The following is a 13,925-nucleotide window of genomic DNA, read 5'->3' as shown; positions in this document are numbered from 1 at the left end:
CATGTTCGTGGGCTGGAAGGAAGCCATGGTATGGGGATGAGTCAGGCAAGCGATGAGATTTCCCCTGTGGTCACCTGGTCAGCAGTTTCCTGTGGAGACTAAACACCACCCCCTCTCTGATGTGAAGGGTTGAAATCTTAATTTCTAGTTTTTATTATCACAATTAAGCCTGGAAATTATGACGTGGACAGAAAAACAGAACAGGCTTGATATTTCTGACCCTTCACGTTGGCAAACACTGTGGCCCAGAGCCGTCCACAGTGAAATCCCTCTCCCTCCTCCTCCAGCTCCCTCCATCAGCCAGGGGCCAAGGGAGACAGCTGGTGCAAAATTCCTTACTCTGGAGCCAAAGGACACACAGACCCACTTCAGGTCTGAGCACGGTCCTGCAGCTGCATTAGTTTCCTGACTCAGCAGCGCCCCAGGCAGCTCAGAGCCACGTCCAAAGGCCCATCATTGAGAGCAACACCCAGCTCTACCCACCACCAGTCCTGCCCATCAGGAAGCTTGCACAAACCTCTTAGATAGCCTCATCCACCAGAGGGCAGACAGCAGAAGCAAGAAGAACTACAATTTTGCAGCCTGTGGAAGGAAAACCACATTCACAGAAAGACAGACAAAATGAAAAGGCAGAGGACTTTGTACCACATGAAGGAACAAGATAAAACCCCAGAAAAACAACTAAATGAAGTGGAGATAGGCAACCTTCCAGAAAAAGAATTCAGAATAATGATAGTAAAGATGATCCAGGACCTCGGAAAAAGAATGGAGGCAAAGATCGAGAAGATGCAAGAAATGTTTAACAAAGACCTAGAAGAATTAAAAAACAAACAAACAGAGATGAACAATACAATAACTGAAATGAAAAATACACTAGAAGGAATCAGTAGCAGAATAACTGAGGCAGAAGAACGGATAAGTGACCTGGAAGACAGAATGGTGGCATTCACTACTGCAGAACAGAATAAAGAAAAAACAATGAAAAGAAATGAAGAGACCTCTGGGACAACATTAAACGCAACAACATTTGCATTATAGGTGTCCCAGAAGGAGAAGAGAGAGAGAAAGGACCCGAGAAAATATTTGAAGAGACTATAGTCAAAAACTTCTCTTACATGGGAAAGGAAATAGCCATCCAAGTCCAGGAAGCGCAGCAAGTCCCAGGCAGGATAAACCCAAGGAGAAACACGCCGAGACACATAGTAATCAAATTGGCAAAAATTAAAGACAAAGAAAAATTATTGAAAGCAACAAGGGAAAAACAACAAATAACATACAAGCGAACTCCCATAAGTTAATAGCTGATTTCTCAGCAGAAACTCTACAAGCCAGAAGGCAGTGGCATGATATATTTAAAGTGATGAAAGGGAAGAACCTACAACCAAGATTACTCTATCCGGCAAGGATCTCATTCAGATTTGACAGAGAAGTCAAAAGCTTTACAGACAAGCAAAAGCTAAGAGAATTCAGCACCACCAAACCAGCTCTACAACAAATGCTATAGGAACTTCTCTAAGTGGGAAACACACTTAGAGAAGAAAAGAGAAGAAAAGGACGTACAAAAACAAACCCATACTAATTAAGAAAATGGTAATAGGAACGTATATATCGATAATTACCTTAAACATGAATGGATTAAATGCTCCAACCAAAAGACACAGGCTTGCTGAATGGATACAAAAACAAGACCCATATATATGCTGTCTACACGAGACCCACTTCAGACCTAGGGACACATGCAGACTGAAAGTGAGGGGATGGAAAAAGATATTCCATGCAAATGGAAATCAAAAGAAAGCTGGAATAGCAATACTCATATCAGATAAAATAGACTTTAAAATGAAGAATGTTACAAGAGACAAGGAAGGACACTACATAATGATCAAGGGATCAATCCAAGAAGAAGATATAACAATTATAAATATATATGCACCCCACATAGGAGCACCTCAATACATAAGGCAACTGCTAACTGCTATAAAAGAGGAAATCAACGGTAACACAATAATAGTGGGGGACTTTAACACCTCACTTACACCAATGGACAGATCATCCAAACAGAAAATTAATAAGGAAACACAAGCTGTAAATGACACAATAGACCAGATAGATTTAATTGATATTTATAGGACATTCCATCCAAAAACAGCAGATTACACTTTCTTCTCAAATGCACATGGAATATTCTCCAGGATAGATCACATCTTGGGTCACAAATCAAGCCTCGGTAAATTTAAGAAAATTGAAGTCATATCAAGCATCTTTTCCAACCACAATGATATGAGATTAGAAATCAATTACAGGGAAAAAAAACGTAAAAAACACAAACACATGGAGGCTAAACAATACGTTACTAAATAACCAAGAGATCACTGAAGAAATAAAAGTGGAAATCAAAAAATACCTACAGACAAATGACAATGAAAACACGATGATCCAAAACCTATGGGAATGCAGCAAAAGCAGTACCAAGAGGGAAGTTTATAGCAATACCAAGCCTACCTCAAGAAACAAGAAAAATCTCAAATAAACAATCTAACCTTACACCTAAAGGAACTAGAGAAAGAAGAACAAACAAAACCCAAAGTTAGCAGAAGGAAAGAAATCATAAAGATCAGAGCAGAAATAAATGAAATAGAAACAAAGAAAACAATAGCAAAGATCAATAAAACTAAAAACTAGTTCTTTGAGAAGAGAAACAAAATTGGTAAACCTTTACCCAGACTCATCAAGAAAAAGAGGGAGAGGACTCAAATCAATAAAATTAGAAATGAAAAAGGAGACGTTACAACAGACACTGCAGAAATACAAAGCATCCTAAGAGACTACTACAAGCAACTCTATGCCAATAAAATGGACAACCTGGAAGAAATGGGACAAATTCTCAGAAAGGTATAACCTTCCAAGACTGAATCAGGAAGAAATAGAAAATATGAACAGACCAATCACAAGTAATGAAATTGAAACTGTGATTAAAAATCTTCCAACAAACAAAAGTCCAGGACCAGATGGCTTCACAGGTGAATTCTACCAAACATTTAGAGACGAGCTAACACCCATCCTTCTCAAACTCTTCCAAAAAATTGCAGAGGAAGGAACACTCCCAAACTCATTCTATGAGGTCACCACCACCCTGATACCAAAACCAAACAAAGATACTACAAAAAAAGAAGATTACAGACCAATATCACTGATGAATACAGATGCAAAAATCCTCAACAAAATACTAGCAAACAGAATCCAACAACACATTAAAAGGATCATACACCATGATCAAGTGGGATTTATCCCAGGGATGCAAGGATTCTTCAATATATGCAAATCAATCAATGTGATATACCATATTAACAAATTGAAGAATAAAAGCCATATGATCATCTCAATAGATCCGGAAAACCTTTGGCAAAATTCAACACCCATTTATGATAAAAACTCTCCAGAAAGTGGGCATAGAGGGAACCTGCCTCAACATAATAAAGGCCATATATGACAAACCCACAGCAAACATCATTCTCAATGGTGAAAAACTGAAAGCATTTCCTCTAAGATCAGGAACAAGACAAGGATGTCCACTCTCACCACTATTATTTAACATAGTTTTGGAAGTCCTAGCCACAGCAATTAGAGAAGAAAAAGAAATAAAAGGAATACAAATTGGAAAAGAAGAAGTAAAACTGTCACTGTTTGCAGATGACATGATACTATACATAGAGAATCCTAAAGATGCCACCAGAAAACTACTAGAGCTTATCAATGAATCTGGTAAAGGTGCAGGATACAAAATTAATGCACAGAAATCTCTTACATTCCTATACACTAATGATGAAGAATCTGAAAGAGAAATTAAGGAAACACTCCCATTTACCATTGCAACAAAAAGAATAAAATACCTAGGAATAAGCCTACCTAGGGAGACAAAAGACCTGTATACAGAAAACTATAAGACACTGATGAAAGAAATCAAAGATGACACAAACAGATGGAGAGATATACCATGTTCTTGGATTGGAAAAATCAATATTGTGAAAATGACTATACTACCCAAAGCAATCTACAGATTCAATGCAATCCCTATCAAATTACCAGTGGCATTTTTTACAGAACTAGAACAAAAAATCTTAAAATTTGTATGGAGACACAAAAGACCCCGGATAGTCAAAGCAGTCTTGAGGGAAAAAAACGGAGCTGGAGGAATCAGACTCCCTGACTGCAGACTATACTACAAACCTACAGTAATCAAGTCCATATGGTACTGGCACAAAAATAGAAATATAGATCAATGGAACAGGATAGAAAGCCCAGAGATAAACCCACACACCTATGGTCAACTAATCTATGACAAAGGAGGCAAGGATACAATGGAGAAAAGACAGTCTCTTCAATAAGTGGTGCTGGGAAAACTGGACAGCTACATGTAAAAGAATGAAATTAGAACACTCCCTAACACCATACACAAAAATAAACTCAAAATGGATTAGAGACCTAAATGTAAGGCCAGACACTATAAAACTCTTAGAGGAAAACATAGGAAGAACACTCTTTGACATAAATCACAGTAAGATCTTTTTTGATCCACCTCCTAGAGTAATGGAAATAAAAACAAAAATAAACAAATGGCACCTAATGAAACTTAAAAGCTTTGGCAAAGCAAAGGAAACTACAAACAAGATGAAAAGACAACCTTCAGAATGGGAGAAAATATTTGCAAATGAATCATCGGACAAAGGATTAATCTCCAAAATATATAAACAGCTCATGCAGCTCAATATTAAAAAAACAAACAACCCAATCAAAAAATGGGCAGAAGACCTAAATAGACATTTCTCCAAAGAAGACATACAGATGGCCAAGAAGCACATGAAAAGCTGCTCAACATCACTAATTATTAGAGAAATGAAAATCAAAACTACAATGAGGTATATCACCTCACACCAGTTAGAATGGACATCATCAGAAAATCCACAAACAACAAATGCTGGAGAGGGTGTGGAGAAAAGGGAACCCTCTTGCACTGTTGCTGGGAATGTAAATTGATACAGCCACTATGGAGAATGGTATGGAGGTTCCTTAAAAACTAAAATTAGAATTACCATATGACCCAGCAATCCCACTACTGGGCATATACCCAGAGAAAACCGTAATTCAAAAAGACACATGCACCCCAATGTTCATTGCAGCACTATTTACAATAGCCAGGTCATGGAAGCAACCTAAATGCCCATCGACAGACGAATGAATAAAGAAGATGTGGTACATATATACAATGGAATATTACTCAGCCATAAAAAGAAACGAAACTGGGTCATTTGTAGAGACGTGGATGGATCTAGAGACTGTCATACAGAGTGAAGTCAGAAAGAGAAAAACAAATATCGTATATTAATGCATATATGTGGAACCTAGAAAAATGGTACAGATGAACAGGTTTGCAGGGCAGAAATAGAGACACAGATGTAGAGAACAAACATATGGACACCAAGGGGGGAAAGTGGCGGGAGAGGTGGTGGTGGTGGTGTGATGAATTGGGAGATGGGGATTGACACGTATACACTAATATGTATAAAATAGGTAACTAATAAGAACCTGCTGTATAAAAAATAAATTAAATTAAATTAAAAAAAAAAAACAAAGGCCCATCATTTCCTAGAGGTTTGGCCTCTCTTCCACCTGATGTCACCTGCTTAGTGTTCCTCATCAGTTCTTCAGCTTATCAACCACAAATGTCCTTGCCTTATGTTTTTATATCCCCTTTCACCAGCTAGAGGGTCAGTTAACCTTCTCTGAAATTCTTAACATCTGCATTAGATCTTCTTTAAGTTTCAGCTTCAGCCTTCTACTATTTACAAGTGAACACACAAATCTGGTTCACTTATGCTACCTGTTGACCTCTAAAATATTTGGGGAGCTTTGGAGTCTCCTTTTAAAGTCAAATAAAACTGCGCTATAAAAGAAGTGACTCAGTGTTATGGATTGAATGTTTATGTTCCCCCCCAAATTCCTGTGTTGAAACCTAATCCCCAGTGTGATGGTATCTGGAGATGAGGCTTTGGGGAGGTGATTAGGTCATGAGGGTGAAGTCCTCATGAATGGGATTAGTGCCCCCCACATTTTTTTTTTTTTTGGCCGCACCACACTGCATGCAGGGTCCTAGTTCCCAGAGCAGGGACTGAACCCGTGCCCGCTGCAGTGGAAGCGTAGAGTCTTAACCACTGGACCGCCAGGGAAGTCCCTGGGATTAGTGCCCTTATAAATGGACCCCAGACAGCTTTCTCGTTCCCTTTCTGCCATGTAAGGAGACAACAAGAAGTCAGTATTCTGCAACCCTGAAGAGGGCTCTCACCAGTACTAACCATGCTGGCACCCTGATCTGGGACTTCCAGCCTCCAGAACTGGGAAATAAATGCTTGTTGTTTAAGTACCCAGTCCAGTCTATGATAATTTATGATAGCAGCTCACACTGACTATGACACTCAGGCAGGACACCAGCCATGTGAACACAGTTATCTCCTTACCCACGAGGTTCATCTTGGCACTGTAACTCCCGAAGTATCGCTCGTCGGTGTTGGGCGTGTGGCATTCATACTCCCCAGCATCCCGGGCCTGGAGATCGGTGATGTGCAATAAAGCCGAGTTCCCCTGGACCCTCTCCACGTAGATCTTCCCGCTGCGGACACGCTGGGTATAGATGGCGTAAGGGAAGGAAGAGTCCATGGTGCTGACAATCTGGACCTCGCGCTCAGGGGCGGAGGGCAGGTAAATGGACCACTGGAAATTCTGCTCAGAAGGCCCCTGGTAGCCACTGACGTTGCACCAGATGGTGATGTGGGAGCCCTCTGTGCGGTACAAGGGTCCTTCCTGGACGGCGACTTGCCGCTGTGCTGACACTACCCCTGTGGGGGAGACACACACAACAGGTTCACTTACTTCTCAGATCAAAATGCAAAGCAGGCAGCAGTGTTCAAAGGGTTTGTTATTCGTGCGATGTGGTGATAATATAAGTAGCTTACTGGCCCTTTCTGAGGCGCTCTTTGATTTATAAATATTAATTAAAACACTGTGGTAAAGCACTGTCCCTAATTTGCATATATGGGAATTTGACCACGCAAGGACATGGTTCTGTTACTTATTCAATGGCTGACCCTTGGGAATTTCATTTAGTCCCTCTGTCATTTATGCGGCAGTTTCATATCTATTTATTAATGCCCTTTATGAAGTTTTTAATAAAATGAGCAGGAAAAGTTGAATCCTTGGCACAAATTCAGAGGAAAACAAATAAAAGCAACTGCCTTGCAATCTGGCTGAAACTAAATAAATGCTCCTTTCTTGATTAGAGGGCTGGTAGGAGGGAGTCCTGGGGCCCTTTCTTTGGTGCTGCACCCTTATTTGCAAGAGGTAGCTACTCCCGTGACACCACGTAGAGCATTCGTTACACCCTCTTCCCTCCACATGCGGAGGCAAAGCTGAGCTCCTGCAGGCCGCTGTTCTGAGTACACATGAACAGGAATGGGAAGGGTTGACGCACATCCCTGACGCCCAGATGCCCACACACTGCCGATGGGGGCAACTGACGGCGCCCCCCTCCCCCCACCCCGTAACAAGGAAGTCAGGCTGCTCTGGAGACTGAGCTCTGATTCACCACCGGCCGCCCCACCTTCTGGCTGGGATATGCGTCTCCGCCTGGCCTCTGCCTGCCTTCTCCACGCTCTTAACATGGTCTCCCCTCGCAGACTCAGGGGCGGGAAATATAGTGAGTTTGCTTACTCATTCCATGCCAGCACAACTGATTCTGCCTGAGCCACTGAGAAGGTGGGAGGGGGGCACACCCCTGTGGCCTTCCCCTTGACAGCAGGGGGGCACAGCACTGTGGCTGAAAGAGCAGGGGAGGGCTAGTCACAGCTTTGCCCGGAACTGGAGCTGGCTGCGCCATCTTGGACAGGCTGCTTTTCCTCTCTTGGACCTTGATCTCTTCATCCACAAAATGATTTCTAAGAAGGCTTTGGAGTGGACTAGCACATGTGCCAATGCTGGTTTTGTCACTTATTAGATTAGCTGTGACCTTGGATAAGTCACTTAACCTCTCCAAGCTTCAGTTTTCTCATCTGTAAGATAGGGATAATCATGTGTGCCTCATAGAGTTATCAAAAGACTGAATTAGATAACATATATAAAGCCCCTAGCATGGGGCCTAGCCCATAATTAGTCCTTAAGAAAGAGCTGCTAGCTAGGGCCCCTCCTGGCTGGAATATTCTGTGGCTCCGGATCCAGAGAGGACAGGATTTTGGCCATTGATCCCTCAAGGACACGCCAATGGCCTCTTGACGATGACACCATTTGTGGGGTCACCCACCTCCACCCACAGCTGCAGCCCACTCCCACTCCCATGAAAGCTTATCCCACTCTCCCTCCAAAAGGCAATCACAGCTGCCCCATCATAAACTTATCTGAAACGGATCCAGCTGGGGAACAGCCGGGACAGCTCAAATCCTAGCGGGATGCAGCTCTAAGCCCAGCCCGGGGGATGCTTGAGCCTCAAAGCAAGCTGATCTAATCTAAAACAGACGCTACAAGGAAAGGCCTGTGGCTTATAAACTTTTATTCGTGCACAATCTTTTCTCCCAAACAAAATCTTACATGGAGCCCCACCTTGGCTTAAGCAACAGAAGCAAGGAAAGTGAAAAGGCGGGTGGGGAGAGGTGGCAAATCAACAGATGGAAGTGGTACGTAAATTTACTTGATACATTCTGGTTGACAGCATTCACAATTATATTGAAGGTCATGGAGAAGACAGCTCATTAGTTATTTTCAGTATGTTAAAATTTAGTGTGTAACATTTTTACTATGTGTCCTCTTTCTATAACAATTAAAAAAAAAATATATATATATATATAATGACACTTGAACCAAATGTTTGCAGCACTCCAGAAATGCAGAACTTTGAAAACAATGTAACTACATTCATAACATTTAGGTCTCCGTGCATTTCAATGTTATAGGACAAAACAGCCACAACCACGCCCCACCCGCTGCAAAGAAGGCTGGAAGCAGGTCAGGATGAGCCAGCATCTTTGTTAGGGCACTACTTCTCAACCTTAGACCCACACTGGAATCACCTGGAGAGCTTTAAAAAATAACAGGGCCCGGGCCCCACCCCATGTAACTGGTCTGGTGTGCAGAAGCCTGGGCATTAGGAGTTTTAAAAACTCTAACGCAGAGCAGTGTCGAGATGTCTTTATCTACAGAGTGCCAGCCAGGTGCCCAAATTAAAGACCAGATCCTGATTTAAGACTCTCAATAGCTTTGAGCTCCTCCCTTTGCTGATTTGGGTCAAGAAAGTTTTTATTCTCCTCTAGTGAATGGGCAGAAGAAAGCAGCTGAGGCCCATCAGATACTGGCTATGATGATGCAATACTGAGCTCACCTAGAGTGCATTCTATTTACAGACCTTACAAAAGCACTAGATCGGGGGATCATACACCTTATTCCCCTGAAAGGTAAACAGTGTTAAGTGGCCTGAATGAGCCAGGGCATCAGGGTCAAACAACTTGTTCAAGTCGGAAGCCAGTTATAAACAGTCTTGACAAATAAATAAATAAATAGATACTAGATTGTACTTTAACCATACACATTCAGCTGCACCTGCTTATTAAATATCTTCTGAATTCCCTTCCAACCCCACAAAGGGCCTCTGACCCTTGAAAAGAATGCTGCTCTTAGGAAGTGGACCTTAACATAGAAATAGAAATTAACTTTTTCTTCTCAGCAGTTTAATTCCCATTCCATACCCCACCTTCCCCATTTCCTTCTCCTGGCACTGCCCCTGCTGTCCGGAGCTCATTTTCCTAGATGCTGCTACCTTCAAAAAGACCCAGGTCCCCGACCCTGGCCAAGGCATCTCCTGACCCCACTGTCCCTTCCATCTTCCCTCTCAGCCTACAGTAGAAGGTTCCTCTGGGCAGGGATCAAAAATAACATTATTTACTTTAGACATTTCTGTACTCTTTGTTTTGCAATAAGTAAGTATCACTTCTATAAATTAAAATGATCCAAGTATTATATATAACTGTATAAAAAGGACTAGACACAAAAGACATAAAAAGAGTGGGAGACAAAAATAGGAACAAAAAACAAGGGCAACAAAAAATAGTAATGAATATGGTAGATATTAATCCAACTATATCAATAATCACTTTGAATGTCAATGGTCTAAATGTACCAATTAAAAGAGATTGTCAGAGTGGATTAAAAACACTACCCAACTATATCTTGTCTACAAGAAACCCACTTTAAACATAAAGACAAACAGATTAAAAGTAAATGAATGGAGAAAAATACACCATGTTAACACTTATCAAAAGAGCTGGAGTGGCTATATTAATTTTAGACAGACTTCAAAGTAAGGAAAATTATCAGGAATGAAAAAGGACATTACATAATGATTAAAGGAGTCAATTCTCCAAGAAGACATAACATGTCTTACTGTGTATGCACATAACAACAGAGCATCAAACTACATGAGGCAAAAACTGATAGAGCTGCAAGGAAAAAAAGATGAATCCACTAGCATAGTTGATGATGTCAACACCGCTCTCTCAGAAATGGACAGAATCAGCAAGCAGTAAATCCATAAGGACATAGTTGAACTCAACAACACCTTCAATCAACTGGATACAATAGACATCTACAGACTATTTCATCCAACGACAGTAGAATACACATTCTTCTCATGCTCACATGGAACATTCACCAACACAGACCACATTCTGGGCCATAAAATACCCCTTAACAAATTTTAGAAAATAGAAATCATATAATATCTGCTGGCAGACCAAAATGGAATTAAACTAGAAATCAATAATAGAAAGATAACTGGAAAATACCAAAATATGTGGAGATTAAACACCACACCTCTAAATAACACACGGGTCACAGAAAACAATCTCAAGAGAAATTAAAAAAAAATACTTTTAAACTATCAATAAATGAAAATTAAAATATGACTTATCAAAAGCTATGATATGCAGGGAAAGCAGTGCTTAGAGGAAAATTTATAGCATTGAATTAGAAAAGAAGAAAAATCTTAAGTCAATAATCTAAGTTTCTACCTTAGGAAATTAGGAAAGGAGGAGTAAAGTAAATCCAAAATAAGCAGAAGAAATAAGAATTAGGGTAGAAATCAATGAAATTAAAAACAGAAAATCAACAGAGAAAGTTAATGAAACCAAAAGCTGGTTTTTTGAAAATATCAATAAAACCAATGAGCCTCTAGCCAGGTTAACAAAGAAAAAAAGAGGATACAAGTTATTAATATCCAAAATGAAAGAGAGGAAATTATAAGATTCTATGGAAATTAAAAGAATAATAAAGGAATCCTATGAACAACTGTATGATCACAAATTTGAAAACCTAGATGAAATGGACCAATTCCTTGAAATATACAATCCACAAAAACTCACACAAGAAGCAAAGATGATCTGAATAGGTCTATACCTATTAAAGACACTGAATCAATAATTAATAACCCTCCAAAACAGAAAGCATCAGGCCCAGATGGGGTCACTGGCGAATTCTACCAAACATTTAAGGAAGAAATTATACCAATTCTCTACAATCTCTTTCATAGGATGGAAACAGAGGGAATACCCCCTCCTAACTCATTCTATCAGGCCAGCATTACCCTGATACCAAAACCAACAAAGGCATTATAAGAAAACTACAGACCAATATTTCTCATGAACATAGGTGCAAAAATTCTCAACAAAATATTAGCAAATCGAATCCAAAACATATAAAAAGAATTATATACCAGAACCAAATGAGATTCATCCCAGGTACATTTCACTGCCAGGGCAGTGAAAATACTCTGTATGATACTATCAATACAATGATGGATATATGTCATTCAACGTTCAACATTAAAAAATCAATCAATGTATTATAACATATCACATCAAAGTAAAAATGAAAAACCACATGGTCATATCAACAGATGCAGAAAAAGTATCTGACAAAATTCAACACCCATTCATTATGAAAACTCACAGTAAACTAGGAATAGAATGGAACTTTCTCAACTTGATAAAGACTACCTACAAAAAACCTATAGCTAACATCACACTTAATGGTGAGAAACTCAAAGTTTTCCCACTAAGATCAGGAACAATGCAAAGATGTCCCTTCTCACCACTCCTTTTCAATAAGGCAAGAAAAAGACTTAAAAGGTATACATATTGGGAAGGAAGACATAAAACTGTCTTTGTTTGCAGGTGACATGATTGCCTATGTAAAAATAAAGAAGTTTTTATTGACAAAAAAACTCCTGAACTAAGCGATTACAGCAAGATTGCAGGATACAAGAGGTTAATATACAAGTCAACTGCTTTCCTATATACCAATAATGAATAAATAGAATCTAAAAGTAAAAGCACAATACCATTTACATTAGCATCATAAATATAGTCAACTGATCTCTGACACAGGTCAAAGGAAAAACAATGGAGTAAAGATAGTCTCTTCAACAAATGGTGTTCAAACTACTAGACACTCACATACAAAAAAAATGAATCTAGACACAGACCTTACACTCTTCACAAAAATTAACTCAAAATAGATCACAGACCTAATTGTAAAATGCAAAACTATAAAACTCCTAAAAGATAACATAGGAGAAAACCCAGATGACCTTGGGTATGGTGATGTCCTTTTCAGCCACAATACCAAAGGCATTATCCATGAAAGAAATAAATGATAAGTTGGGCTTCATTAAAATTTAAAACTTCTGCTCTGCGAAAGCCAATATCAAGAGAATTAGAAGACAAGCCACAGACTGGGAGAAAATATTCGTAAAAGACACATCCGATAATGAACTGTACTGTAAAACATAAAATGAACTCCTAAAACATAAAGAAAAAAAAAAACCAACCTGATTAAAAGATGGGCCAAAGACCTTAACAGACACCTCACCAAAGAAGAGATACAGATGGCAAGTAAGCATATGAAAGGATGCTCCACATCATACATCATCAGGGAAATGCAAATTAAAGCAAAAATGAGATACTACTACACACCTAGTAGGATGACCAAAATTTGGAATGCTGACAACACCAAATGCTGGTGAGGATGCAGAGCGACAGGAATGCTCATTCACTGCTGGTGGACATGTTAGGGGAAGTACTGACTGAAACCGCCCGCCCTGGCCAGGCAAAGACAGTAACAATTTGCATGAGTTATTGTACAACAGGAGATCTGGTAAGGAACACAGAACTAACAAGCCGCCAACAACTGGAAGAATTCGGGAAAGGTCAAAAGGAGAGAGAAGACGCCAGTCCACATGTCCTACCAACCTCCCAGAATCCTCCTCGCTGGAATCCATCTTGGCTGAGCGACGTGCATGACACCAGGAAGGACCCTGAGTCAGAATGATTGGCCAGAGACAACCCGAAAACTAATTCCATCACCATAAAACCCGAGACTGTGAGCCACGTGACAGAGCAGTCCTCCTGGGTTCCCTTACCCTCCTGCCCTCCGCCCGGGCGCCCCTTCCCAATAAAGTCTCCTGCTTTGTCAGCACGTGTGTCTCCTCGGACAATTCATTCCTGAGTGTTAGACAAGAGCCCACTCTCAGGCCCTGGAAGGGGTCTCCCTTCCTGCAACAGAAATGCAAAATGGTACTGATGCTCTGGAGGACAGTCTTGTGGTATCTTGTAAAAGTAACCATATTCCTACCATACAATTCAGCAATTGCACTCCTTGGTATTTACACAAAGGAACTGAAAACTTCTGTCTACACAAACACCTACACATGGATATTTACAGCAGCTCTCTTCATATCTGTCAAAACTTGGAAGCAAATGAGATGTCCTTCAGTAGGTGAATGGATAAATAAACTGTGATACATACAGACAATGGAATATTATTCAGCAGTAAAA

At 40.2% G+C, this 13,925-nt stretch overlaps 1 protein-coding gene across 5 annotated transcripts in view; it reads right to left on the bottom strand.

The window, feature by feature from the left end:
- Positions 1-13,925, bottom strand: part of IGSF3 (immunoglobulin superfamily member 3) — a 100,142-nt gene that overhangs the window by 37,726 nt on the left and 48,491 nt on the right. For all 5 annotated transcript variants that reach the window (XM_061183630.1, XM_061183633.1, XM_061183634.1 and 2 more), the window contains exon 3: positions 6,513-6,890. In XM_061183630.1, the coding sequence (XP_061039613.1) occupies positions 6,513-6,890 (378 nt within the window). The remainder of the gene's footprint in view (positions 1-6,512; positions 6,891-13,925) is intronic.

Source organism: Eubalaena glacialis, chromosome 3, assembly GCF_028564815.1.
Source record: "Eubalaena glacialis isolate mEubGla1 chromosome 3, mEubGla1.1.hap2.+ XY, whole genome shotgun sequence".
NCBI classification, from domain to species: Eukaryota; Metazoa; Chordata; class Mammalia; order Artiodactyla; family Balaenidae; genus Eubalaena; species Eubalaena glacialis.
Note: the sequence above shows the minus strand (reverse complement) of the source record. Positions and strands in the feature narration are given on the sequence as shown.